Source organism: Haliotis rubra, unplaced genomic scaffold (assembly GCF_003918875.1).
Source record: "Haliotis rubra isolate DU_JTF1 unplaced genomic scaffold, ASM391887v1 Scf183, whole genome shotgun sequence".
Classification (NCBI taxonomy): Eukaryota; Metazoa; Mollusca; class Gastropoda; order Lepetellida; family Haliotidae; genus Haliotis; species Haliotis rubra.
This window is the reverse complement of record NW_025765814.1, coordinates 987,556-1,015,000: the sequence shown is the minus strand read 5'-3', so window position 1 is coordinate 1,015,000 and position 27,445 is coordinate 987,556. Positions and strand designations below refer to the sequence as shown.

The window sequence follows — 27,445 nt, the reverse complement described above, 5'->3', positions numbered from 1 at the left end:
GGAACCCGATGACATGTGCCAACCAAGCCAGCGAGCCTGACCACCCAATCCCAAACTCTGTAGTGAGACGTTCATTAAATGTTTTCATAATAATATATCACACCTGTATCCTTGGTGACATCATCATACGCTTGTCTTGCTACCTTGGCAGACTCAAAGTTCAGTCGATAGACCTAGATAAAACAGTGATAATAATAACAGGACAAAGAAAATGTAACAATAATACAACAATAATTATAAGTCAGATTCCATTCACCAAGTGAATGCTCACAGCGCTAAACCATTATTATGGCCACCAATGTGGACGTGCTTCTCATTCTCATCTGTGTCTGTGGAGGAGACTCTTACAAATGGGATAAAACAATCCTTCACAGATGAAACATCTGGGTAGTAATTTCAAATACATTTTCCCCGAAAAGGAATGGTCCTTGTACTCTTAGTTCAAGACAGGTAAATTTCCCAAGGTATATACCAGTATACATACAGTGTTCACGAATAGCGTCAGACCCTCGGACAAATCCAGCAGATTTGCCGACGGCCCGAATGGAAGTCTACAACCCGCCGGCCCTAGTGTCCAACTGTATAGTTCACAATGACTTTGACTAAAGTTGTTATATGTGACATGTCTCACTTGTTTGCTGTTTATAAAGTTTACGTTTGTTAATAATTTCAATGCCAATTTTTATAAGAAATGGTTAATCTGAAATTTGTGTTTGATTTTTATACTTTGGGTCCTGTGAATTTTCAGTGGGTCAGACTGCCATCTGAAACTTACAGGACCCAATGTCCTGATATTTTAAAACACCATTCGTGAACACTGTACATACGTAGAAATATGGCCAATAGCATGGATGTTTACGCTATTCTGTTGTTATTCAGGCTATTTAAGCTCCAAGCTCCATCTGTGCCTCAGGACTGCGCAAACATTGTTTCTGCCACTGACCTCTAGTGGTAAAGTGTCAGAACTGTTCTCCATTACACACAGAACACACAACTAATGTATTTGATGCCTCAAAGTAACGTGTACCATTTCTTCCAAACCATAATCAGCCTGCGCCACTCTTGTTCCACTGAAAGTGTTTGTCTCCACAAAGTCTGCCCCAGCTTCCAGGTAGTCCTGAAACGGAGGATTTTCTTTATCATTTACTGGAATATTGGTGCAGTTGACTAGATTCACCTGATGGACAGTAGTATCACGTCCTCATCATTACACTGTACTCTTCTGTTTATGCAATGGGTTAAAATCTAACAGATTCATGTGCCATATTAACCCCATTTATAGAACCATCTAAACTCAAAAGACAATGTCATAGTTATCTCCCCTGACATGTAACCATGCTACATGTGACCACTTTCTAAATGGCATTGTGTATTCAATGGACAAAGGGAAGGCAAGGGGTAATTACCACTGATTGGTGATAGCAATGGACAAAGGGAAGGCAAGGGGTAATTACCACTGATTGGTGATAGCAATGGACAAAGGGAAGGCAAAGGGTAATTACCACTGATTGGTGACAGCAATGGACAAAGGGAAGGCAAGGGGTAATTACCACTGATTGGTGACAGCAATGGACAAAGGAAGGCAAAGGGGTAATTACCACTGATTGGTGACAGCAACGGATAAAGGGAAGGCAAGGGGTAATTACCACTGATTGGTGATAGCAATGGACAAAGGGAAGGCAAAGGGTAATTACCACTGATTGGTGACAGCAATGGATAAAGGGAAGGCAAGGGGTAATTACCACTGATTGGTGATAGCAATGGACTAAGGGAAGGCAAGGGGTAATTACCACTGATTGGTGATAGCAACGGACTAAGGGAAGGCAAGGGGTAATTACCACTGATTGGTGACAGCAATGGACAAAGGAAGGCAAGGGTAATTACCACTGGTTGGTGACAGCAATGGACAAAGGGAAGGCAAGGGGTAATTACCACTGATTGGTGATAGCAATGGACAAAGGGAAGGCAAGGGGTAATTACCACTGATTGGTGACAGCAATGGACAAAGGGAAGGCAAGGGGTAATTACCACTGATTGGTGACAGCAATGGACAAAGGGAAGGCAAGGGGTAATTACCACTGATTGGTGACAGCAATGGACAAAGGGAAGGCAAGGGGTAATTACCACTGATTGGTGATAGCAATGGACAAAGGGAAGGCAAAGGGGTAATTACCACTGATTGGTGATAGCAATGGACAAAGGGAAGGCAAGGGGTAATTACCACTGATTGGTGATAGCAATGGACAAAGGGAAGGCAAGGGGTAATTACCACTGATTGGTGATAGCAATGGACAAAGGGAAGGCAAGGGTAATTACCACTGATTGGTGACAGCAATGGACAAAGGGAAGGCAAGGGGTAATTACCACTGATTGGTGACTAGCAATGGACAAAGGGAAGGCAAGGTGTAATTACCACTAATTGGTGATAGTGATGAACTAATGAAAGCATGTTTGATTAATAGCACAGATGGATATAGGACAGGTGATTACATCAATAATATGATTGATTGAGTGATTGAGTTGTTTAAAACTTCGCACTCGGCAATAGTACAGCTATATGACGGCGGTCAGTAAATAATCGAGTCTGGACCAGACAATCCAGTGATCAACAGCATGAGCATCGATCTACGCAATTGGGATACGGTGACATGTGTCAACCAAGTCAGCGAGCCTGACCACCCGATTCCGTTAGTCGCTTCTTACAACAAGCAAGGGTTACTGAAGATCAATTCTAACCTGAATCTTCATGGGTATCAGAAGATGAAAGAGGGAGAATATACTCTGAAACATTGTGAACCCTTTGATATAGAAGCTGAAACCATTACTATGGGTGAGTCCAGTTACCAGTTACACCATGCTTACTTAGGGAGGAAAGCCCAACGTGATGGAGGTCTCAGACATTTACCACCTTGCTGAAACCCATGAGCACAGGTATGGTACAGACAAACCTAGAAACATTTAGGGACAAACTGGATTCAAACCCACAATCACAGATTGAGTTCCGGATTTAGACAATAAATAGAGAATACTACATGAGGTCTCATTACATACAAATTATACGAAACGAGTGTCCTTCCTATGGTATCTGACCGAGCGAAAGTGAGGTCAGAAACCATAGGAAGGTCACAAGTTTCGTATACTACTAATTCGTATGTAATGAGACAGAGTGTGGTATTTTATTTATTACCCATGTCTTACATGAATTAAATTGACAAAACAGCGTATTTTTGTTATTTTTATGGTTTCAAACCGAAACCGGTTTCATAAAGAGGTTGCAGAAGAATTTTGTTCTGTAGTTCACTTTTGCATGACGTCACACTGTATTGACTTGACTTCGCCAACCAACGTCATGATGCATGTCAGTTGTCATCGCCTCGTACAGCCTCTACAGTAAACTACTCTGTAGCACCCCTTTTCTTGGTTTGCAGTTGCTTCACTAAGCTAACCTCACTGGTGGAAACATTGCCTTTATGTTTTATAATATCTCAGTTCGATTCACAATTAAACAGCGTAACGGCAACGTTCACAATGTTTACATTCCCACAATGCATATAAGTTGTAGAATGAATGACTTCACGTGGTTGTTATGAATGAACAAGTAGTTCTGTCACAACGTGACCTAACTGAGAGGTCATCGGTTATCCAATCAAATCGTTAGAATCTCAGGTCAAGTCATTATGACACAGGTCAACGCGATATGACACTCGTGTGACGTACGAGATTAGTATGCAACTACCCATAAGTTGACCACATGGGTAATAAAAGGGGAGAATTTATGGAGTCAATGTCCTTATTAAAAGGAACACAATGTTGGAGCGTATTCTTACTCCTTCATCAGGTGGATAATGTAAAGGTAGACGCAGAGAGCAAAGATATGAACAGGCAAACTTGATTCGAACCAACAATAACATGTTTGTGGAGTGCCCAAGGGAAGCAACTCTGTACAGCATATTGCACTTCAGATAACTATAGTCCGTTTGGCTCAAAAGCGGACCGATGAATTGCAATCTAACTCGAAAACTAATAAACATAACAAACTCAATGAAATGCTGATCATAATCAAAACACCGCACCAACTCTGTGAGGTTTTGCAGAATTTTTGTCCTAAAAATAATAAAGTTGTTTAACAAACTATCATTAAAATATTGACACAGTTTGTTACGAGGGAGGAGTGCAGAGAAAGGGACAGCCAGGTGTTCGAGAAGCACGTTCACAAAGTTATTTATTCATTAACCTGTGCTGTGCCGTCTCCATCCATTCTCGAACACCTGGCTGTCCGTTTCTCTGCACTCCTCTCTCGTAACAAATAGTGAACTGTGTCAATATTTTAATATTTTACTTCAGTCCAGTCATCATGGTTTGCAAACAACTTGTCAATAATCTGGAAACAGAGGTGACAGAAACCTTGTGAATCTGATAAATGGCTGTGGGTTTTGTGATGGACAACAGATCGTTGTTCCCCTTCAAGCTCTTTGGGTGATTGACAAACTCCTGGCCTCGGAAGTCTTCCTCCTCCAGACGAAGCTGTTGAATCATGGTCCCCATCGCCCCGTCAAACACCATGATCCTCTCTTGGAGTGTCTTCGCGATCTGATCCCCCAGATCTGTAACAGACAGTGAGTGACTTGGGTCTTATGCAGCTCTTAGCAATATACCAGTAATATCAGCATGGGAGACACCAGAAATGGGTGTCACACATTGTACTTGTGTAGGGAATGGAATCCAGGTCTTCGGTGTGATAAGCCAATGCCTTTAACCACTAGGCTACCCCACTGTCCCATATTCCTTCACTTTGTGAAAAACTTTACTGAATGGTATCATACACTGTATAAGTGTTGGGAATTGGTTAAAATCTCATAATTGATGATTGGTTCATTACAACCGATCAATCATCAAAAAAAATTGGTTAGCACCATTTATGAAATTTGTTAATACACAAAAAATACAGAAAAAAACATGTAGTTCTTTGGGGTTTCTTTGGCAAAATTTCACATTGTTAAAGGATGACTAGTATGTTAGGAACATGAATTTCTTAGAGTCTTTAAGATAAATTCAATCATGACTTGGAACGAGCTTGTAGTGCTTATGAAATGTAACAGACAAAACCAACCTAGTGAAAATTACTGTTAATGAAAACAAGTGTTCCAGAATTGTTTGTGTTCGATTATGAGAAAACATGATCGATTGCTTGGTCGTTTAGTCACTGCGACCAATCTTCGATTATTTCAATTAATCGGACCACCACTACACTGTATAAGAAATATATACAAACAATGAAAATCTGTATATAATGACAAACTTAGAATATATGAGTAGGATAGGGTTGGATTGAATTTTATACCCTGATACTACCCATGTCTTTTTTTCCTGAATTGATCCAGGTACCTCTTTGGGTTTTTTTCATAATAAATATTGTAGGTTTGCATATATTAGAAAATGGCATAGCCAGTTCATTTGGTAACACTACCAGTAACATTTTTCTGATGCACTGACAATGGTAAAAAACTAATCCTAAAATCATACATATGTTTTATTAACAGAAATGTTACCATTCTATCACATGTTAAAGGCATTTGCTGATAATGTCGTAAAACAGGAAATGCTGAGAAGTGTGTTTATAATATATTTTCCCAAAGACTTGTATACTTAAGGCACATAATTACATTTACATTGTATTTGTAAATTCTGGCAACTATGTATGAAAAGAATAATGAAATATCACAAATTAATTATATCAGTCTACAATATATCAATAAAAGGCTCTAATATAACATATTTCTTGCTAACACATAAATGAATTTTAGGCTAGAAGCTAAAATAACAAACATAATAACAAACAATACAAAACAACAACAAAACAAAACACCACAAATATATTTAGCGTCACATGAAAAAATAAACAAAAGAATTATGAGTTTTAAAAAAGAACCAAATGCATTAATTTTCACAAGAGCAGACGAATATATCCAGTCTTTCACAAACATGTTCTAAAAATATTAGAAATGTCAAACCACATGTATAACCTTGTTGACCTCGTATGCATGCATATTCATGACAACATTTTGTTGATGTTCGTTCATTATTGCCTGAAATGCATTACCAGTCCCAGTGGAATTTGCAGACCGCATCGCGACTGTTGGTTGTGTGATGGGAAATTTTCCAGTGACCTGTCGAACGAGGACAAGCCAGATCCCTTCTTCTACTTTATCAGCAGAGTCGCAGGACCCAAATAACTCAGCTGGGAGAAAATCTTATTTATATAACCCATGCGTAAACTATTTTCCTAACAACATTCGTTATTTGGCTCCTTGCGTTAAATGAGGCCAGAGAACGAACACAAGGTTATATGGTCTCTTATAAGAACTTGTACGTTTATTTGAATGTTAAGCGAGAGGTGTTATGATTAGTTATAAAATAATGTTATTGATCTCTAGGCATTGTGTTGATCTTGATGTTAAAAGTGTAAGAACAGAATTGTTTTATTATCAAAACTGCGTATGCTAAAAAGAAGTGTGCCATTAATTACTTATCCCTTTGCGGAGATGTGAAAAGTGTGTGAATTGTGAAAAATCAACGGAAGACAGATTCATTGAAAACAAATAGGATAATTCATAAGGCAAGCCGTGTTAGAAGGTATTCGTCGCAGCAGAGACCATATAATCTATTATGTAGTCTCTGGTTATAGATTATATGGTCTCTGGTCGCAGAGAATGTCAAATTCGTTAAACTCTCAGAAGGATAATGAAACATACATCTTCATGGATGACAACTGTTTGTTTATTGCACAGAACGACGTTTTGGTATAGATTCTTACAATTTACTTAAATCCATCCCCTTTAGCTTGATAACGGTGTAAGAATCCCTTTTAGCTTGACACCTGTTTAAGAATCCCTTTCAGTTTGACAATGGTATAAGAATCCCTTTTAGCTTGACAATGGTGTAAGAATCTCTTTTAGCTTGACAATGGCGTAAGAGTCCTGTTTAGCTCGATAACGGTGTAAGAATCACTTTTAGATTGATAAGGGTGTAAGAATCACTTTTAGTTTGATAACGGTGTAAGAATTCTTTTTAGCTTGATAACGGTGTAAGAATTCCCTTTAGCTTGATAACGGTGTAAGAATCACAATTAGCTTGATAACGGTGGAAGAATCACAATTACCTTGATAACGGTGTAAGAATCCCTTTTTGATTTATAACGGTGTAAGAATTCCGTTTAGCTTGATAACGGTGTAAGAATCACAATTAGCTTGATAACGGTGTAAGAATCACATTTACCTTGATAACGGTGTAAGAATCCCTTTTTGCTTTATAACGGTGTAAGAATCCCGTTTAGCTTGATAACGGTGTAAGAATCACAATTAGCTTGATAACGGTGTAAGAATCCCTTTTAGCTTTATAACGATGTATGAATCACAATTAGCTTGATAACGGTGTAAGAATCCCTTTTTGCTTTATAACGATGTAAGATTCCCTTCTAGCTTGAGAACGGTGATAGCGGTCATCCATAAAGTTGTAAGCTTCATTATTGACTCACCAACTTCTAGAATGGCAATCAAAAAACTCTCAGAAGGAAACGATAATGTTATGCTCTGTTTTGTTGCAGCGCTCGGGAAAATATTACTTCGTTCTGTAAAAATCAATCCTGGTCCAGACAAACCAATGAATTCAGCGACGATAGCAGGATGCAGATTAGTCTGACCCAGTCCCTGAAACCGCATTATTTCCCCTAGCCCTCCCTGCAATGCTTTAGCTCTAAATGACTGACTGACTGACTGAGTTTGGTTTTACGCCGCTTTTAGCAGTATTCCAGCAATATCACGGCGGGGGACACCAAAAATGGGCTTCACTCATTGTACCCATGTGTGGATTCGAACCCGGATCTTCGGCGTGACGAGCCAACGCTTTAACCACTAGACTACCCCACCGCCCCAGCTCTAAATGAAGCAAGTCTAGATTTCCTCAGGTTCAGGACTGAACCTCCCAACTCACTGGGTCTCCTGTTCAATCTAAATGGGTTTATTTGTTACTATCAAAATTATATATATTCAGGGACTAAGCGGGCGGTGGGGTAGCCTAGCGGTTAAAGCATGCGCTCGTCACACTGAAGACCCGGGTTCGATTCCCCACATGGGTACAATGTGTGAAACCCATTTCTGTTGTCCCCCGCCGTGATATTGTTGGAATATTGCTAAAAGTGGCGTAAAACTAAACTCACTTACTCACTCACTCAGGGACTAAGCCTTATTCTAGGTGCAGTTATCCTACAGATGACATCCTATCTTGTCTGATACGTTCTTTTGGTGGTGTGGACAAGATATCAAATTTCGTATTAGGAGGTTCGCGGATGGAATAACTTCACGACGCGCGGAGATTTTATGACCGCCAGACGCAATATGGTCCGACAACCGGGCACAAACGTTGCATTCAAAGTACTGCCAGTGTTTCCTTTCCATGCTGTGAATTTATTTATTTCCAGCATCTCATAACAGCGGGATAAATGTGCTTGTGCCAAATTGTGCTCGGGTTGGTGATTTGTTTTGTACGAATTGGGTAACTACAAGACCAATATGTGTATACGAATTGAATATTTCTTGTCCAAGATTAATTCCGTCAGGTGACGGGTTATTTTTGTATTGTTAGTTGTTACGCAAATACGTTTCACAAATGCGCACTGGATTTGCGGAAGTGACGTAGGGTTTGCTTCGTGGACTCGCCGATTAGTGTTATTTTCGATGTACAAACTTTCCTAATAAATAACTGATCGCAGATTAAGGAGGGATTATACACGACACTCGACCACATTTTAAGGTAGGAGTAATATGTAACTCATTTAACACGTGTTTGTGTTCGTACCTTAATTTGAAAAGATAACAGATCGCATGCGAATCACTCTGACATATTTTGACGTTCGAAGCCGAACAGCGAACGTGGTTTCGGTCTGTGAACAAGCGAAGAGTCTGGCCACACTCTTATGTTCAGTGATTGTTTTGGCATAGGTTACGGCTTACAATATTTCATTATCTGTATTGGTATGTTACGTATCAGCGTCCATACATTATGAACGTAACTAACCTTCTAAAATCATTAAGTCTATTGACAGTTGATTAAGAAACAGGGAAATATTTAGAGCACTTTGCCTGCCCCTGTAATAACAATGTACTCTTGTATACAATATTGTAAGGAAAAGAGGGGAATATGGTGTATACATAACAGTCATAACATAAACAAATAGTTTTCATTATAGAAAAAATAGATGAGGATTTGCCTTCCTTCTGTATTATTACCATTATTACAATGTGAACAAAGTTTTGATCAGCTGCCCTAATCACTGCTAATAAGCTGCATCTAATGCTTATCTGATTGACCAGCTAGATCCTCTTACAGTAACAACAAAATAAGGAACAGTCAAGAACAGAAGAATTCCTTGTCATGCCTGTTATCATGGTTATAAATATAAGCTTTGCTAGGTCACCCCATGATCTGACACTTTCAGACCCCGCCCATCATTATTCCAAACTATTCTGAAAGGAAACCAAAGGTATCTAGTTGAATGTTGGGACTAGCTCTCTGCAGTATGTAAAGACAGGATCTGCCTAGAGTGAGTGAGTGAGTTCGATTTTACGCCGCTTTTAGCAATATTCCAGCAATATCATGGCTGGGGACACCAGAAATGGGCTTCACACATTGCACCCATGTGGGGAATCGAACCCGGGTCTTCAGCGTGATGAGCGAACGCTTTAACCACAAGGCCACCCCACCGCCCCAGGATCTGCCTAGACAACATTGTAATTCATATTAGGGAACAAAAAAGACATTAACATTGATAAGCAATCTAACATACATTAACACTAACAGTCTATGAATACACTGTACCATTTTGTGTATTGTACCAAACACATTAATTTATTTAATTCATGGATGATTTACTTAATTATCACGTTATCATACACTGATGGCATGAACCGTTTCCATGGTTTCCATATCTGTTTATCCTTTATTACATGTGACAGCTGCATGTTCTATATGTCACTAAGGAGGATGACTGAAAACACACTGGAACTTTACTGGAACAGCCTGACATTCAGTCTGAAATAAGTTGTAGAGGCACAGTAGGATTAACCAATAACAATCTGCTAGAATTCTACATTTCTGATTGACTACAGCCATCTTTGTGGTGTAGTTGTTAGAGTGTCCGCCCGGAGAACAGAAGGTCACGGGTTCGATCCCCGGTTGTGTTATACTTAGAGACATTAAAATACATCTACACACATGCACGTCGTCATATTCTTAAGTATGACGTTAAACGTCATTTCACCACCATCATTTCTGATTGACTTCACCATTTCCACATCAATCAACATGTTAGAAACAGATGTGCTAAAGTTTACAATGTATTCATCATGTTTATGCCCTGAAAAAAATTTTACTGTTAAAATTTGGTTGTCATATGTAATTAAGGGTTCTAGTTTACATGTAACATTTTGGATATGATGATTGTTACAAATTCAAATTTTTAGAGGATTCTAATTTTTAGATCCTTAAAAGCTTTAATGTTTGACATAAAAGCTTTGACCCGAAAAGAGTCTGATCATCTGTAGCGACAGGCGTTCGTTATGGTCATCTTGAACAGACCATTACATTGCATTTTGGAATAATGCATAAATTGTTACATCCACAACAAGTATTGATAACTAGCTACATGTGTTTTATCAAACAATTTGTCATGAATACAAATTGTATTATGAGAGCCTTTTTTTTAGCATAATATTCTATTCCAAATATGTGACATTGGCAGTGATCGATAGGAATTAAAAAATGCCACTAGTATTTTAGTGAGTATGTATTACGGTAACAAAACATGCTTTCAATAGTTACAATTTGTTAAAAATAATACATAAATTGTGTGTCAGAAAATTCAGATTTACTGTCGAAATTCAAGCCTGCCTGTGTTAATAAGTAAAGATTACAACAGCTTGTGATAAGAGTTACTTCCCTTTGGTTGTGCGTAGTGACAGGGAGGAAAATGGCTGACATTGACATTGTTGTCAATACTTAGTTATTCCATTATTACTAACTATGTTTGCAGGTCCCCTTGGAACTCCTCATCTTTACCCACTACTGTATGACTTGGTTATGTCAAGTCATTTTCAATGATAGCAAGGCGCCGCCGCACCAACTCCGGATCTGACAATCACCAATCTGGGAGTGACCGGAGTGGCTACTCATCTCGCAGCAACATTGTGCAAGACAAACAACAGTCCCCTCGTCAACCTTCAAAATTCCAACACGATCCAGACATGACATGCCGAGATCGAACCACAGAGTTTATGTCAGCTGTCAAGTCACAACAGTCCAGACAGGTGTGTTTTCAGCTTTGCTATTCTGTATCATTCTACATGCTCTTGGTAAAGCTCCACTTCATTGTTACTGTATTTAGTAAAATTTGTGTTATGATAGTCTTATAGTTATGAGCCCGTGAAATCCGGATTAGAACTGGTCTTCAGCAACCCATACTTGTCATTAGAGACGACTAACGGGATTGCATGATCAGGGTTACAGACTTGGACACATCATCGTAGCCCAGTTACGTAGTTCGAATGCTCATGTTAAAACTAGTGTTTGGAATTGGATAAAAGCTCATAATTGATGATTGGTTCATAACAACTGATCAATCATCGAAAATAATTGGTCAGCATCATTTATCAAATTTTTCTGGTTATGTTTGTTACTGCACAAAAAATAAAGAAAAAACATGTAGTTCTTATGAGTCTTTTTGCAAATTCCACTTTTGCAAATTTAATATCTTTAAAGGATGACTAGTATGTTAGGAACACAAAATGCATGTGAGTCTTTAAGATAAATTCAATCCTGACTTGGAACGAGCTTGTAATGTTTATGAAATGTAACAGACAAAACCAACCTTGTGAAAAATATTGTTAATGCAAACAAGTGTTCCAGAATTGTTTGTGTTCGATTATGAGAAAACATGATCGATTGCTTGGTTGTTTAGTCATTGCGACCAATCTTCGATTATTTCAATTAATCGGACCACCACCTCTTAAAACACCAGTGAATATTGAAATAAAGAAATTGTGAACATGTGTGTCCATCATGCGTCCATTGTTTGGCTTAGTTTGCGATTTGGATTTGGACCTTATGCCTGTTTGCTGACTTCTGCAACAACAGGGCGGTGGGGTAGCCTAGTGGTTAAAGCATTCACTCGTCCCGCCGAAGACCCGGGTTCGATTCCCCACATGGGTACAATGTGTGAAGCCCATTTCTGGTGTCCCCCGCCATGATATAGCTGGAATATTGCTAAAAGCGGCGTAAAACCCAACTCACTCACTCAGTCACACAGCAACATTCTCTTGTCATGCTCTAGTTGCATCTGATTAGTTGCCTTGAATCCAGTATGGGACTCAACACCCAAAAGTATGACAATCTGTACACTACTGTGAAAGTTTAATATGTGAGATTCACCTATCAACAAACACATTTTGTTTTTTCATACTCATGATATCACTGCTTTAGTTATTGTGGGTCTTGAGAATATCAGTTTGACATGTTTATAAACCTTGTCTTCATGGGATTTTTATTTCACAATTTCAAATGCTCACATGTAGTAACCGGTAATCTGATTATGCTCATTTTAGATATACATGAACATAAAAGGTGAAACATGTCCTTTACTGCTACCGCATAGATGTTTTAGCATGTTAGATCTGAAGGCAGATTGTTTGACAGAATGTCAAAAATGTCATTGCTCCTATTTACACAAATGATTGACATCCTCGATAATCTCCAAGGTATAGGTTCCGATAAATCTCCACTTTAGCCTGGATGCATCTATGGCTCGGCCCCCCATGATTTTATTACATCCCTTGGCTGGTATTTTTATCCAATCAGGTGTCTACGCTGGGAAGTTGAGGGTACCAATCACAACTCACTTTCGCTTCTTTTATCTAACCAATTAAACTTGGCAATGTAATTGGTGCAGAGGTACTCTGAAAGGGGGAGAAAAAGTTTGTGCATATATTTTTTAAGGTTTCAGATCTGTCAGTTTGTCTGTATGATTTCCCCCAAATCTGAATCGCACTATGAACAAACCTTCGTGGCTGCGACCGCTATCTTTGTTGACACTGGCAAGCTCGGTTGTAACGACAGCTTAGCTGATTGGCTACTGTGAGAATGCGGACCCAGCAAAGGGAAGTAATAAAATTATCAGGCCGTGCCATAGATGCGTCCAGGGTACTTGTAGAGTTTTATCATAACGTATACCCTGAAGATTATCGAGGATGATGATTTATGGCATTCTGTCTCATTAGTAATGTGTTGCTCTTTTTTGTTGTTTTTTAGTCCAATGGAATCAGTCCCTCTCACAGGAACAGAGACTTGAGACAGAGGAGTCAGTTCACACAAATAGCAAAGTAGGTTGTCTTTCCTTGTTTGTTGTGTTCCTTATGTGGCTGATTGTCATGCTGGCGATAATGGTGCCACTGTCATATCGTGACACTTCTTCTTGCATTAAGGGGCGGTGGGGTAGCCTAGTGGTTAAAGCGTTGGCTCGTCACGCCGAAGACCCGGGTTCGAATCCCCACATGGGTACAATGTGTGAAGCCCATTTCTGGTGTCCCCCGCCGTGATGTTGCTGGAATATTGCTAAAAGCGGCGTAAAACCAAACTCAGTCAGTCAGTCTTTCATTAAGTCTACATGAATCAGAAAAAAGTCAGAATTTTGTATAAAATAGTGATAATGCTGAAATCATTCTCTACATAATCAGATCCTAAAGCATACAGGAAACTATTTGGAGGCATGGCATAAAGATGCTGATGCAACATTCAACCGGTGTGGGAAAACTGATGCCATTGGCTAACATTTAGACCTACCTGCACTTTTATGTAGGGTAGAATCTATCTTGTGATGCTTAGCAGCTATATAGATACATCCAGAGTCTATCAGTCAACATGGGCGGTGGGGTAACATAATGGTTAAAGCGTTTGCTCGTCATGCTGAAGACTCGGGTTTGATTCCCACATTGGTACAATCTATGAAGCCCATTTCTGATGTCACCCGCCGTGATATTGCTGGAATATTGCTAAAGCGGCGTAAAACTAAACTCACTCACTTGTAGACATCCTGGTTCCGACACCTCAACACTGTGTCTCACCTTCACCTTGTACCATGGGGATCTTGTAGAGCATCAAAAGCTGTACATATTTGCTGGGGACTTCACTATAATTGTTCATATGTACATACCTGTATTTATATTTTGAATGGGGAAACTTGCATGTTGTACTTTCACAGACCAAGAACCTATTTTCTTCCTTTGAACATATTGTTGATCTGCCTCCATGCATTCTGAAGCGTGGTCTTGCTTAGTCAAACACTGGTGTGTCGAACTTTGATGTGTTGAACTGACGATTGTCTTGAAGTTAAAGATGGGTCACTTCATATTCTGTATTTAGACATCATTTTGCAGTTATGTTGAACACACTCACTCGCTCGCTCGCTCACTCACTCACTCACTCACTCACTCACTCACTCACTCACTCACTCACTCACTCACTCACTCACTCACTCACTCACTCACTCACTCACTCACTCACTCACTCACTCACTCACTCACTCACAGTCAGCAACAAATCTACAAGTAATACTATTTCTTTTGTTCCAACAAGAACAGGATTGCAATTTTGCCTGTAATTTTGTATCAACTTTTCGCAATCATTCCTCACAATACAGATCACTGGATTGTCAGGTCCAGACTTGATTATTTACAGGCTGCTGTTATGTGGTGGGATTATTGCGCATTCTAAGATGCTTTGGTGAAAGATCAAAGGTGCCGACAGTACTTTATCAGACGATAATGTGCACTTTTGCATTACGTCACAATGTATTGGAGTCACTGCGCCATTCTAGTCTGCCCCCTCGTAATCGAACAATTTTGCGTTACGTCACAATGTAAGCGACGTCATGATGCATGTCAGTTGTCATCGCTTTGTACAGCCTCCTACAGTAAACTACTCCGTTGCATCCCGGTTCTTGGTTTGCAGTAGCTTCACGCAGCTAACAATAACATCACTGGTGGAATCATTATGTTTATGTTTTCCGATGGTTAAAATGTCTCAATTCGACTCACAAGTTTTCAGCGACACGGTAACGTTCGCAATGTTTACATTCCCCACAATCCAATCTGGATGTACTGATCTAAACTTACGTTGGTGGAATGTGGCGTTCATATTGACCCATATGGACTACTCAGCTTCATCTGGATGCACTGATCTAAACTTATGTTAGTTGCCAAAAGTAGTAGAAATGTGACGCTCATATTGCCCTGTCAGTATATGGATTTTTTATGTTAATCATAGATGTAATTAAAATAATTTAGAAGGTATTTAATCCGAAAGCAGTGGAGTAGCGGAAAATGAAATACCCACTCAACATTCATAATACCCACTAAGCCGTCATCAAACTGTTATCATTTTGTATTTTTCTGGTAACGTTCTGGTAGATAATATTAGCAGTAGGGGTCAGACACATCAATAGAACAGATTCTTAATTTAGGTCACTGACACCGTCGTTTGTTTTCTGCCTTAGGTTAATCATAATTATCCTTAGAAAGTATTAAATTTGGCATCTTATAAAAGAAATACAGTTAAGCTCTACCACCATGTATAGTGTAATGAAGCACACTTTTGCCCTGAACTATTATAGTTTAAAGTTCAGGCTGAAAGTGTGACGCTACACTATACATGGTGGTAGAGCTAACTGTATTTCTTCACTAGTAGCAATAAACAACAACAACTATTTACCGTACTGGTATTATTGGTTGCAACAAGAACCTGTGAAGATTCGGGCTAGAATTGGTCATCAGCAATCCATGCTTGTTGTAAGAGGCAACTAAGGCTGTCGGGCTCACTGACTTGGTTAACACATGATGTCATATCCCACTGGATTGTCTGGTCCAGACTGATAATTTATAGACCGCCGCCATAAAGCTGGAATATTGCTGAGTGGGGGATTTAACAAACAACAAACAAAACATGCAACAAGTAGGGATTTGGGCATGGGTGAGGTGGTGGTGGGTAATTTTTTTTTGTTATCGTAGGTTACATAAACATGACATAGTCTACATGTTTGTTTAATATTTGTCTTTAATCATTCATTTTCATCTCTGCAGGAGAATTGGCCGGGATTTGGCAAACACTTTTGCAAAATTGGAAAAATTGACAATATGTAAGTAACGGCTGCGATGTTTTGTTTGAGTTTTAAAAGGAATAATCATAATGAGCTGGATGTGAGAAAGAATTGAATACTGTGATGTATGTCATGATACATACCCATCAAAAGTTCATCTCACTTAAAGCACTCACTCACTATATGTTATATATGGTTACATCGAAGATGAATTTCTCCACTAACTTAGGGGAACCATCTGCAAACCTTATGCAGATGAATTGCACGAGGATCATGCATCAATTTTCTGAAAAGCATGTGCAAATATCGTGCATGTGAACAGCTGCGTTTTGTTTACAATACATCAGTTCATGTGTAAACAGTACCTTTAAAATGTATGGAATATTTAGCAAAATCTAGTTTAGAACAGTTGACTGAAGTAAGTGGCTACATTTACACTGGTGAGTCTAAACTTTGATGGGTAGTATATAAGTGGTGGAATAAAGTAAACTTGTCTGGTCCTGGTATTGGAAGTTTCATTTTGTTTTCTTCATTACTTCCTAAAACCACATTTCCAGTACTGTGAAGATATTCAAAAGGCAGGGGTGGAAATACCCATTGCCCGACGTCTGAGTCCAGTGGTTTTATTCTGTCGGGCAAGCAAATTTGTATATCACACTGTACCGGTGTCCAGTTGACTTTCCAATGTAAATTATGTTGTTTATTTAAAAAATCAACAAAAAAGCGTCCGGTATTGTGGAAAAATTATCAGGGCAAGTGATTTTACATGTGCCACTGTACCGGAGTGCACTAGCAATTTTAAAGTTATTTCCACACCTGAAAAGGTACCATGGGATTTTTAAAATGTTTTCAGAGCTAGCTGTTTAAATCTCTGTTTTAATTCTTCATTGTGTTTATGATGAACCAGGTAACACTGGTGATAGGCCTGCTGACGATGTGATATTTTTTAACTGTAGTGGCCAAACGAAAGTCATTATTTGACGACAAGCCGGTGGAGATCCAGGAGCTGACGTACATCATCAAGCAGGACATCAACAGCCTCAACAAGCAGATAGCACAGCTCCAGGAGGTGTGTGATGGGGAACAGCTGGTCCCCAGGACAAGTGAACAATGGCACTAGCATAACCATGATAACAGTGTCAGTCCTGCTGGGGAACATACTGCTTTCCTCTTGACCATTGATAACTCATTGCTCTATTTAATGAACTTGAAATGAAACATTGATGGGTAGTACAAGTAGTTTTGGATAAAGCAGAGGTGTCACACTCAATTAAACATGGGGCTGATTATTATCATCATGATCATCATGGCTATAGATGTGTGGGCACGGTTTTGTAAAATACTTAGATAAATGACAGTATAATTTGAGTTTCCTCTGTTATGAAGTGTATATGAGTTAATGTTGGGAATTGGTTAAAATCTCATAATTGATGATTGGTTCATTACAACCGATCAATCATCGAAAATAATTGGTTAGCATCATTTATGAAATGTGTTAATGCACACAAAAATAAGGAAAAAACATGTAGTTCTTGGGGGTGGCAAAATTTCACATCTTGATGACTAGTATGGATGGCTAGTATGGAGGACTAGTATGGAGGAACATACATTTCTTAGAGTCTTTAAGATAAATTCAATCATGACTTGGAACGAGCTTGTAGTGCTTATGAATGTAACAGACAAAACCAACCTAGTGAAAAATACTGTTAATGAAAACAAGTGTTCCAGAACTGTTTGTGTTCGATTATGAGAAAACATGATCGATTGCTTGGTCGTTTAGTCACTGCGACCAATCTTCGATTATTTCAATTAATCGGACCACCATTAATATGAGTGGGATGTCTGATAAAGAATTGGTCATATTTCAATGTAAAATGTTAGTGACAAACATAGTAGATTCTCCCGTTTTGATATGTCCAAATGATCAATCATGACAAGGATTATAACAGAAGTATCCATCATTGTTTATTTTCTTCAGTGAAAATTTTATATCAGATGAGGCATAAATCTGTCATTGTGTGTTTTTTCTATTTCAGCTGGTGAGGTCTCAGAAAAGTCAAAATGGAAAACACTTACAATCTCATTCCAACTCTGTTGTGGTGGCACTGCAGGTTAGTCGTTACGGTGATTGTGTGGCCAGACATGGCATGCTATGATGGTTTAATCCTAAACAGAGATTTATCTAGGCCTTCTCAGAGGCCAATATTTGGCCCCCAAAAGTTCCACATTCAGAATTTCCAATTTCATTTTCTACATATACATGTTTATTGTTATGGCTTTGTTTGTTTACCTTTGTGGACCAGACAATCTTGTGATTGACATCTTAAGCATTGATTTACACAACATGGCTTTGTGTCAGTGACATATTTTCAGCAGAAACGGGGCTAATAAAGATGCTTTCATGTTAAATGTTACGGGTCTGTTAAAGATCAAGGTATTTTCATCTGTCAGTCATCAGTATGATCCTTAATGCTAATACAATCCCATATTTTACTTGTTTTTTTAAGTTGGCTAGTGTTACTGATGATCTGTTACACTTGTCTATTTCTGTTATGGATAATGGATGATACACCCTGTGTTCCTACATGTACCATTTATACTGATGTGCCTTGCCTGTCCTTACACTTGAATGTCAAATTTCAGTCCAAACTTGCAAGTATGTCCAATGACTTCAAGCAAGTACTGGAAGTACGAACAGAGGTAAGGATGAATATGATAGTATTGGTTGGTTGGTTGTTTAACATATACCAGTTATATGGCGGCAGTCTGTAAATAATCGAGTCTGGACTAGACAATCCAGTGATCAACATCATGAGCATCTATCTACGCAACTGGGATACCACGACATTTTCAAACAAGCCTGACTACCCGATTCCGTTAGTCACCTCTTAGGCAAGCATTGGTTACTGAAGATCAACACTAACCCGGATCTTCACAGGTCTACACTACAGTGTAGCACAAACAGACAGTGAAATGGAGTAAATAAACATGATATTGCACTGATAATTCAGAAATATAATAATGAGCTCACACATTTCTAATTAAGTTACATGTATCATAAACTAAGTTCATTTGGAGAAACAAGATCTGTGCAACAATTTGTCTTATTGTTATTTTCTGTTGTTGAATTTTTTGTTATAGATGTACCATATATACTGGAGGTATTTATACTTACATAATTTAATTGGTTGTCATTTTCCCTCAGAATTTGAAACATCAGAAATCAAGACGAGAACAGTTTTCCGAGTCTGGTGTGTCTTCGTCGCTCCCTCCCTCAGCTCTCAAGGGCCACAGTAAGTAGTGTACACTCTACCACTTGACTGGGACTGTCACTATGGCATGTGACGTTAACTATTAACTCACTCACTGTCACCATGGCGATTGATATTGCGAGTGCTGTTGGGGTCAGGCATTTGACAATTCCATAAATTCAACACAGTAAGAACCTTATACTGTTCAACTTGACACAAGGGCTGTCATCATGGCTCTTTTCTTTGGGTTGGGTATTTTTTAGAATAATCAGGAGAGAAAATGGTGGCATGTTTCACCTACTAGTTGCCATGGTGACATGGTCAGATGGTTTTCCCTAGATGGACAATGATTCATCAGGGCCAAGTTTGAATCCTATCATGTTTAATTCAAGAAGATGTGATAACTCTGTGCTGATGTACTTCAGAGTGACAATAGTGGTGTTTGTCCATCAAGGTATTTATGGTGTTTCCTGTGTGTCAGATGGATCAGTGTTGTTGCAAGATGAGGCCAACAGTGGGGATGTGGCCATCAACATGGACGGCATGTCCAACCAGCAGTATCAGAATCAGCTACAGCTCATTGACGAGCAGGTGAGTCACCAACACTTGTGTGGTTCATAACATCATGTCATGGTCCAAGTGTATCAGCTTGTTTTGTTAGGTCCTTGAGAGTCACCACCATGTGTGGTCCATGTAAGTCACCAAGTTTGTGAGGTCTGTGTGTGTCACCATGATGTGTGTAATCTAAGGTTTGTCAGGTCCACCTTAGTCACCATGACTAATGTGGTCCATGTGAGTCACCAAGACTAATGTGGTCCATGTGAGTCACCATGACTAATGTGGTCCATGTGAGTCACCAAGACTAATGTGGTCCATGTGAGTCACCATGACTAATGCGGGTCCATGTGGTCACCATGACTAATGTGGTCCATGTGGGCGGTCCATGTGAGTCACCATGACTAATGCGGTCCATGTGGGTCACAACATGACTGACTAATGTGGTCCATGTGAGTCACCATGACTAATGTGGTCCATGTGAGTCACCATGACTAATGTGGTCCATGTGAGTCACCATGACTAATGCGGTCCATGTGAGTCACCATGACTAATGCGGTCCATGTGAGTCACCATGACTAATGCGGTCCATGTGAGTCACCATGACTAATGCGGTCCATGTGGGTCACCATGACTTATGTGGTCCATGTCAGTCACCATGACTTGTGATCCATGTCAGTCACCATGATTTATGTGGTCCACGTGAATCACCATGACTAATGTGGTCCATGTGAGTCACCATGACTTATATGATCCACATGAGTCACCATGACTAATGTGGTCCACGTGAGTCACCATGACTAATGTGGTCCACGTGAGTCACCATGACTAATGTGGTCCACGTGAGTCACCATGACTTATGTGATCCATGTGAGTCACCATGACTTATCACCATGATGTGAGTCACCATGACCATGACTAATGTGGTCCATGTGAGTCACCATGACTTATGTGGTCCATGTGAGTCACCATGAGTGATCCATGAGTCACCATGACTTATATGTGGTCCATGTGAGTCACCATGACTAATATATGATCCATATGAGTCACCATGACTAATGTGTAGTCCATGTGAGTCACCATGACTAATGTGGTCCATGTGAGTCACCTTGACTTATTGAGTCACCATGACTTATGTGATCCACGTGAGTCACCATGACTTATGTGATCCATGTGAGTCACCATGACTTATGTGGTCCACGTGAGTCACCATGACTTATGTGATCCATGTGAGTCACCATGACTTATGTGTTATGTGAGTCACCATGACTAGTGTGGTCCATGTGAGTCACCATGACTTATGTGGTCCATGTAAGTCACCATGACTAATGTGGTCCACGTGAGTCACCATGACTTATGTGATCCACGTGAGTCACCATGACTTATGTGATCCATGTGAGTCACCATGACTTATGTGATCCATGTGAGTCACCATGACTTATGTGAGTCACCATGACTAGTGTGGTCCATGTGAGTCACCATGACTAGTGTGGTCCACGTGAGTCACCATGACTTATGTGATCCATGTGAGTCACCTTGACTAGTGTGGTCTATGTGAGATGTCATGAGTTGTTTTATCCATGGAGATCACTATGATTTGTTTATAGTTGTTGTGAGATGTCTAATGATTACTGAATTACATGTTCTACATGTGCGATAAATTAAATATATTGGCATTCTTATTGATCTGTTTCAGGATTCTTACATCCAAAGTCGGGCTGAAACCATGCAGAACATTGAGTCTACAATAGTGGAACTTGGATCTATATTCACCCAACTAGCTCACATGGTCAAGGAACAAGAAGAAATGGTTACAAGGTGAGTCAGTACAGGCTATTCATACAATGGCAATAGGTAACATGTCGGCTTGGGGGTGAAACATTGCATTGTTCTCTCACTTCCCATAGGCATTCTGGGTTTGAATGGGAACTTATTCTGGTCATTAGAAGTGACTTAATGGATTGAATGATCAGCTTTGTGACTTGGTGATAGTGTATCACAATATCAATCACTTGATTGCCTCTGTAATACATGTTATATTTGGGATTACACTTTCTCAGTTAAGTACAGATTCTAATACTTTTGTTGGGTTGAGTCCCATCTGGATTTCGAACCCACATGGTCAGAATCAAGCATCTAATCGCCTGCACACAAAGTCAGCTGTCTAACCCGCTCAGCCACAATGGCATTGTGTATTCGTATTCACTGGATTGTCTTGTGCAGTCTTGTATATTTATATGCTTTGTCATATTACTGGAATATTGTTGAGTGTGGCATAAAACAAAAATACACCCACTTTAATTTTGAGATCGTATGACAAATATAGACATGTTGATACACTAATACGGTTTCAGTGTACAATAACCATGGCAACTGCACAAAACAGTTCATTTTCATACTATTTTCAAGCTCTGCATGTTTTTTTAGTCAATCCTAAACATGCAATATAAAGCATTTGCTTATTACACCACTACTTAATGTCTTTGTTGTTTTGCAGGATCGACTCCAATATTGAGGATACCCAAATGAACATTGAGGCAGCTCACAGTGAAATATTGAAATACTTCCAGTCCGTCACCTCAAACCGTTGGCTCATGATTAAGATTTTTGCAGTTTTAATTGTATTCTTCATTATATTTGTTGTTTTTATGGCTTAGGTAAATCAACTCCGCGATTTCATATCCCAGTGATGTATTGACTGCAGAGTGAACACAAATCATGATCCAGCTCAAAACTTTTGTGAAGGGAGATAACTCTTCATTCTATCATTGTCTCACCTAGGTGCTGGTCATTAATGGTAAACAATGGGACAGTAGGATGCCCTTGTCAAGTTTGGTTTCTAGATCACATTCAGATAAATACATGGAACATGAATCTTTCTGTACTTTGATGTTTTTGCAATAAAACAAATTCTATATTCAGTGATGATATCCACAATACTGTGATAATCATTTTCTCAATATCTCTACTGATTGAATGAACAACTTTAAGCCAGAATAATTCGATCATTTGTTTCACAGACATACTTGGAGAGTAATAGTCATTGAGTGGAGGATATTTCTGTTATATTAATGTTGACAGTGAAAGATAATTTCCATTTGTCCTTAATAATTTTAACTTATCCTGACTCATATTAATCACTCTAGCGTATGATTCAGGATTCGTTATATATGATTTTTTTTATCTCCACAAATACATCATCTATAAGGTGGAACAATTCACACAATGTAAGAATTAACTCCAGCGTAAGGGCAGGGTGAGCTGTGGTGACATTTACAGTATTTCAGATGCATTCTTCTCCACAGGTTTGTATGGACAGTAGACAAAATGGGGCGGTGGGGTAGCCTGGTGGTTAAGGCACTGGTTCGTCACGCTGAAGGCCCAGGTTCGATTCCACACATGGGTACAATGTGTGAAGTCCATTTCTGGTGTCCACCACTGTGATATTGCTGGAATATTTCCAAAAGCGGCGTAAAACTATATTCACTCACTTGTAAACATCCTGGTTCCGACACCTCAACACTGTGTCTCACCTTCACCTTGTACCATGGGGATCTTGTAGAGCATCAAAAGCTGTACATATTTGCTGGGGACTTCACTATAATTGTTCATATGTACATACCTGTATTTATATTTTTGAATGGGGAAACTTGCATGTTGTACTTTCACAGACCAAGAACCTATTTTCTTCCTTTGAACATATTGTTGATCTGACTCCATGCATTCTGAAGCGTGGTCTTGCTTAGTCAAACACTGGTGTGTCGAACTTTGATGTGTTGAACTGACGATTGTCTTGAAGTTAAAGATGGGTCCCTGCATATTCTGTATTTAGACATCATTTTGCAGTTGTGTTGAACCCTTGGTAACTCGAAGTACTTACTTAGGTCCTTTCAACCCCTGATAACTTGAAGTACTTACGTAGGTCCTTTCAACCATTGGTAACTTGAAGTACTTACGTAGGTCCTTTCAACCCCTGGTAACTCGAAGTACTTACGTAGGTCCTTTTAACCCCTGGTAACTCGTACTTACGTAGGTCCTTTCAACCCCTGATAACTTGAAGTACTTACGTAGGTCCTTTCAACCATTGGTAACTTGAAGTACTTACGTAGGTCCTTTCAACCCCTGGTAACTGGAAGTACTTACGTAGGTCCTTTCAACCCCTGGTAACTCGTACTTACGTAGGTCCTTTGCACTTTGACACCACAGTGTTTGACTGTATTGTTTACAGAGTAATGTGATGTTTGATTTAAATCACTGAACAATGAGTACTATAACTAAAAACAAGAAAAGGAAAATAACATAACTGTATAGAATTATCAATGTGTGGGGACGAGAATTTTCCTGGAATTTGTCACATCAAGGGTAACTTTTGTGATACTTGCAATTAAGCATGTAAGATATGTAGTTCCTCTGAACCCTTGCTAACTTTCAGTATTTTCTCGAATTTAGATTCCAAGACAATCATTTGCAGTGATGTAATGTTGCTACAACTGTATTAGTGAGGTCATTCATACTGTATTGTCATTTGTTAAATATAAACTGACAATTAAAACTCAAGGTAATGAGATGTAAGAGTCCCAGATTATTGGTTGTAAAGTGGGTGTTAAACTGTACTTGTGAGATATGGGAGTAGAACATTGTATGTAAGATGAATTGGATGTTAATCAGGGCTCGATTTGAGGAAGTCTATTTAACTTGCACCAGTGAAAACCTAGTTGCACAAGACAAGTCCAGGTTGCACCCTGGTTCTATAAATACAGTAGAATACTTTTATAGCGAACACGGATATAACGAACTGACGGCTATAGCAAACTGTTTTAAAAGTCCCGAAAAAAACTCATAGTATCACATAAAAAAGTGAATAGCGAACTACGGATATAACAAACTAATTTCCGTGGTCCCTTGGAGTTTGTTATAAAGGTATTTTACTGTATATCTGGATAAATGTAATCTGAGGTCATGGATGACTGTGTCATGGTTTACTTCAGCTACCTATGTGGCAATGTCATCAATATCAACTGTCATGCAATACAGAATAATTACCATTAGTTAGATAATCTAAATATAACGAGATACAGTAGTTATTCTTCAGTTATAGTTGAAACTATAGCACTGACCATTATCTTGAACTTCCCACAGTGTGATGAAGTCATGCCCAAAAATTGCATGACAAATGAAACATAATTGTGATGCATTTTTGAAAATATTCCTGAGGTATTGAATGGGCATTGTAGAAACATTAGGATTAAGGCATGACTCAGTTTGAAATTTCTGCCGTGCATGTAGACATAAATATATTAGGTTGCATTTTCAATATTAGGTTGCACTGGTGCATGTTTTATATTGTTAAATCGAGCCCAGTATAATGCAAGTCAAATGTGATTATAATGTTTTACCATTTATAGCTGTAAATATATTTGTGTGGTAACTTTGTACAGATTGCATGTGTTGAGACAGGTGGAAACATGTAACTCTCGACATAAATAAACTCAGAATCCGGCATCAAAGCGTTCTGTCATTGTAAGATAGTCAAATTGTCCATTGTATTATTTTGTTGGTGTTCATAGTCTCAGCACTGAACATTTGTCAAGGGTAAAGTGTATCTATGGCACATACACGGAAAGGCTACTTTCACACGAACTGAGAATCCTGAAGCTGAAATATCCAGTGATACTATTAACTGTAAAGGAATTACCACATGCAGCAGAAAAATTAACTCAACAGGTACAAGTGACAGTGATGTTTGCTGTAGCTTTGAAGCAGAACTAGCTTATGGTCCACCAGACCCAAGCAAACTTTGTTTTGTGTATGAGGTCATAACTTTGACTGCTGTGGTCATGAAGAAGTTTTATGTGCATCACAAGGACAAAAAATCTGAGCACAATGAGCTGAACAAACTAGCTTCAATGTCACTTAAAAAGAAAATTGAAAATGTACATACCCCCCACTTAATATTCCTACTCCTTTACCTATGCTGTTCAGTGCCATGATGAACAGCATTTGAACAAATTTGTTGAACATGAGTAGGGCCCATGATGAAGGAAATAAATGATCATGAATTCTTTGGAGGATGTTTCCACAAAATAGTCGCCTCAGTCTTTTACTACCAAAAAGAATCCTCGGAAATTCATGGTCCCAGTTTTGTTCAGTTTGTATTTTTACGGATATGGTAAAATCAAGTAGCATCATCAATTATGTACATGAAAAAGATTATTTTGGGAGGAATGCAAGGACTAATTGTATCACATCTTCCATTCCTTTCATTCTATTAATGACCCATTTACAGACCTCCAAGGGGCATTGTTGTTATGGGTCTGATTCCATTGACTCTGGGCGGAACGAGTCTGTTTCATGTCAGACTTTGCTATTACATGCCAATAAATTGCCATTGCAAAACAACATGCTTGTGTGTTATATTTACACATGTATAATAAAGCAGTAGTTTAGATTGTAATGTCCAACACCCAAAACTGCCATGCTCACTAAACAGTGGAAACAATGCCCTGTTCACAGAACAGAGGAAGCATTACCCTGTTCAGCAAACAGAGGAAACAATGCCTTTTTCAACAAACAGTGGAAATGATAAGCAGTGCTCTGCTCACGAAACGGGAAATACGTGTACATCAATATGTAGTAGAAACAATGGCCTGCTCACCAAACTGGAAGCATTGTCCCGTTCAACAAACAGTTCAAACAATGCTCTGCTCACAAAACAGGGGAAACACGTGTAGTGGAGACAATGCCCTGCTCACCAAACTGTCGAAGCATTGTCCCGTTGAGCATTGTCCTGTTGGAGACAAACTCAGTGGAAACAATGTCCGTTCAACAAACACAAACAGTGCTCTGCTCACAAAACATTGACCGTGTAGTATCCAAACAGTGGAAACAATGCTCTGTTCACAAAACCACCAATAAAAGGAACAATACCCTGTTCAACAAACAGAGGAAACAATACCCTGTTCAACAAACAGTGGAAACAATTTCCTGGTCACCAAACAAAGGAGCAATGCCCAATTCAACAAACAGTGGAAACAACTCCATGTTCACCAAACAGAAGAATAAATTCATTGTTCTTCTAAAACAAAAAAGAAAACAAATCCCTGTTCATTAATCAAGGAAAACTATATTCTGTTCACTAAACGTTGGAGAAACTGCCCTTTTAACAGACAGAGGAAACAAATTCCTGTTAATCAAAATGAGGAAACTATGCCCTTTTCACCTAAAATAGAAAACATTGCCCATTAATTGATAACATAATTCCTTGTTCACAAATCAGGTGCAACAATACCTGATTCTCCAAACAGTGGAAACAAAACTATTTAAAGAAACTATACCCAGTTCATTAAACAGAGAAACTATGGCCTGTTCACGAAACTGAAGCAGTAATGCCTTGTTCGCCAGTAGAAACAATGTCCAGTGCCTCTTAGACAATGCGGGGCGG

General features: G+C 39.1%; 2 protein-coding genes across 7 annotated transcripts in view; one reads left to right on the top strand and one right to left on the bottom strand.

Moving 5' to 3' along the window:
- The window catches only part of LOC124273698 (methionine synthase-like), a 41,390-nt gene extending 35,153 nt beyond the window's left edge, over positions 1-6,237 (bottom strand). Inside the window, exons 1-4 of the mRNA XM_046708973.1 lie at positions 6,101-6,237; positions 4,405-4,604; positions 1,028-1,117; positions 104-173 (exon numbers count right to left, since the gene is read on the bottom strand). Coding sequence (XP_046564929.1) covers positions 104-173; positions 1,028-1,117; positions 4,405-4,604; positions 6,101-6,128 — 388 coding nt within the window. The 5' untranslated portion in view covers positions 6,129-6,237. The remainder of the gene's footprint in view (positions 1-103; positions 174-1,027; positions 1,118-4,404; positions 4,605-6,100) is intronic.
- A 2,440-nt stretch (positions 6,238-8,677) lies between these two features.
- LOC124273701 (syntaxin-5-like) lies at positions 8,678-25,506 on the top strand. 6 transcript variants are annotated; one of them, XM_046708980.1, is made up of 13 exons: positions 8,678-8,808; positions 11,087-11,360; positions 13,357-13,427; positions 16,182-16,237; positions 17,155-17,267; positions 18,235-18,309; positions 18,842-18,898; positions 19,404-19,491; positions 19,931-20,040; positions 21,701-21,822; positions 22,502-24,002; positions 24,038-24,113; positions 24,187-25,506. In XM_046708980.1, the coding sequence occupies exons 2-11, from the start codon at positions 11,151-11,153 to the stop codon at positions 22,659-22,661; spliced, it is 1,062 nt and encodes a 353-aa protein (XP_046564936.1). In that variant the 5' UTR covers positions 8,678-8,808; positions 11,087-11,150; the 3' UTR covers positions 22,662-24,002; positions 24,038-24,113; positions 24,187-25,506. The 6 variants fall into 6 exon arrangements, with proteins under 6 accessions (XP_046564936.1, XP_046564933.1, XP_046564937.1 ...); XM_046708977.1 differs by having other exon boundaries at positions 24,038-24,151; XM_046708981.1 differs by lacking the exon at positions 24,038-24,113 and having other exon boundaries at positions 22,502-23,926.
- Positions 25,507-27,445: the final 1,939 nt, after the last annotated feature.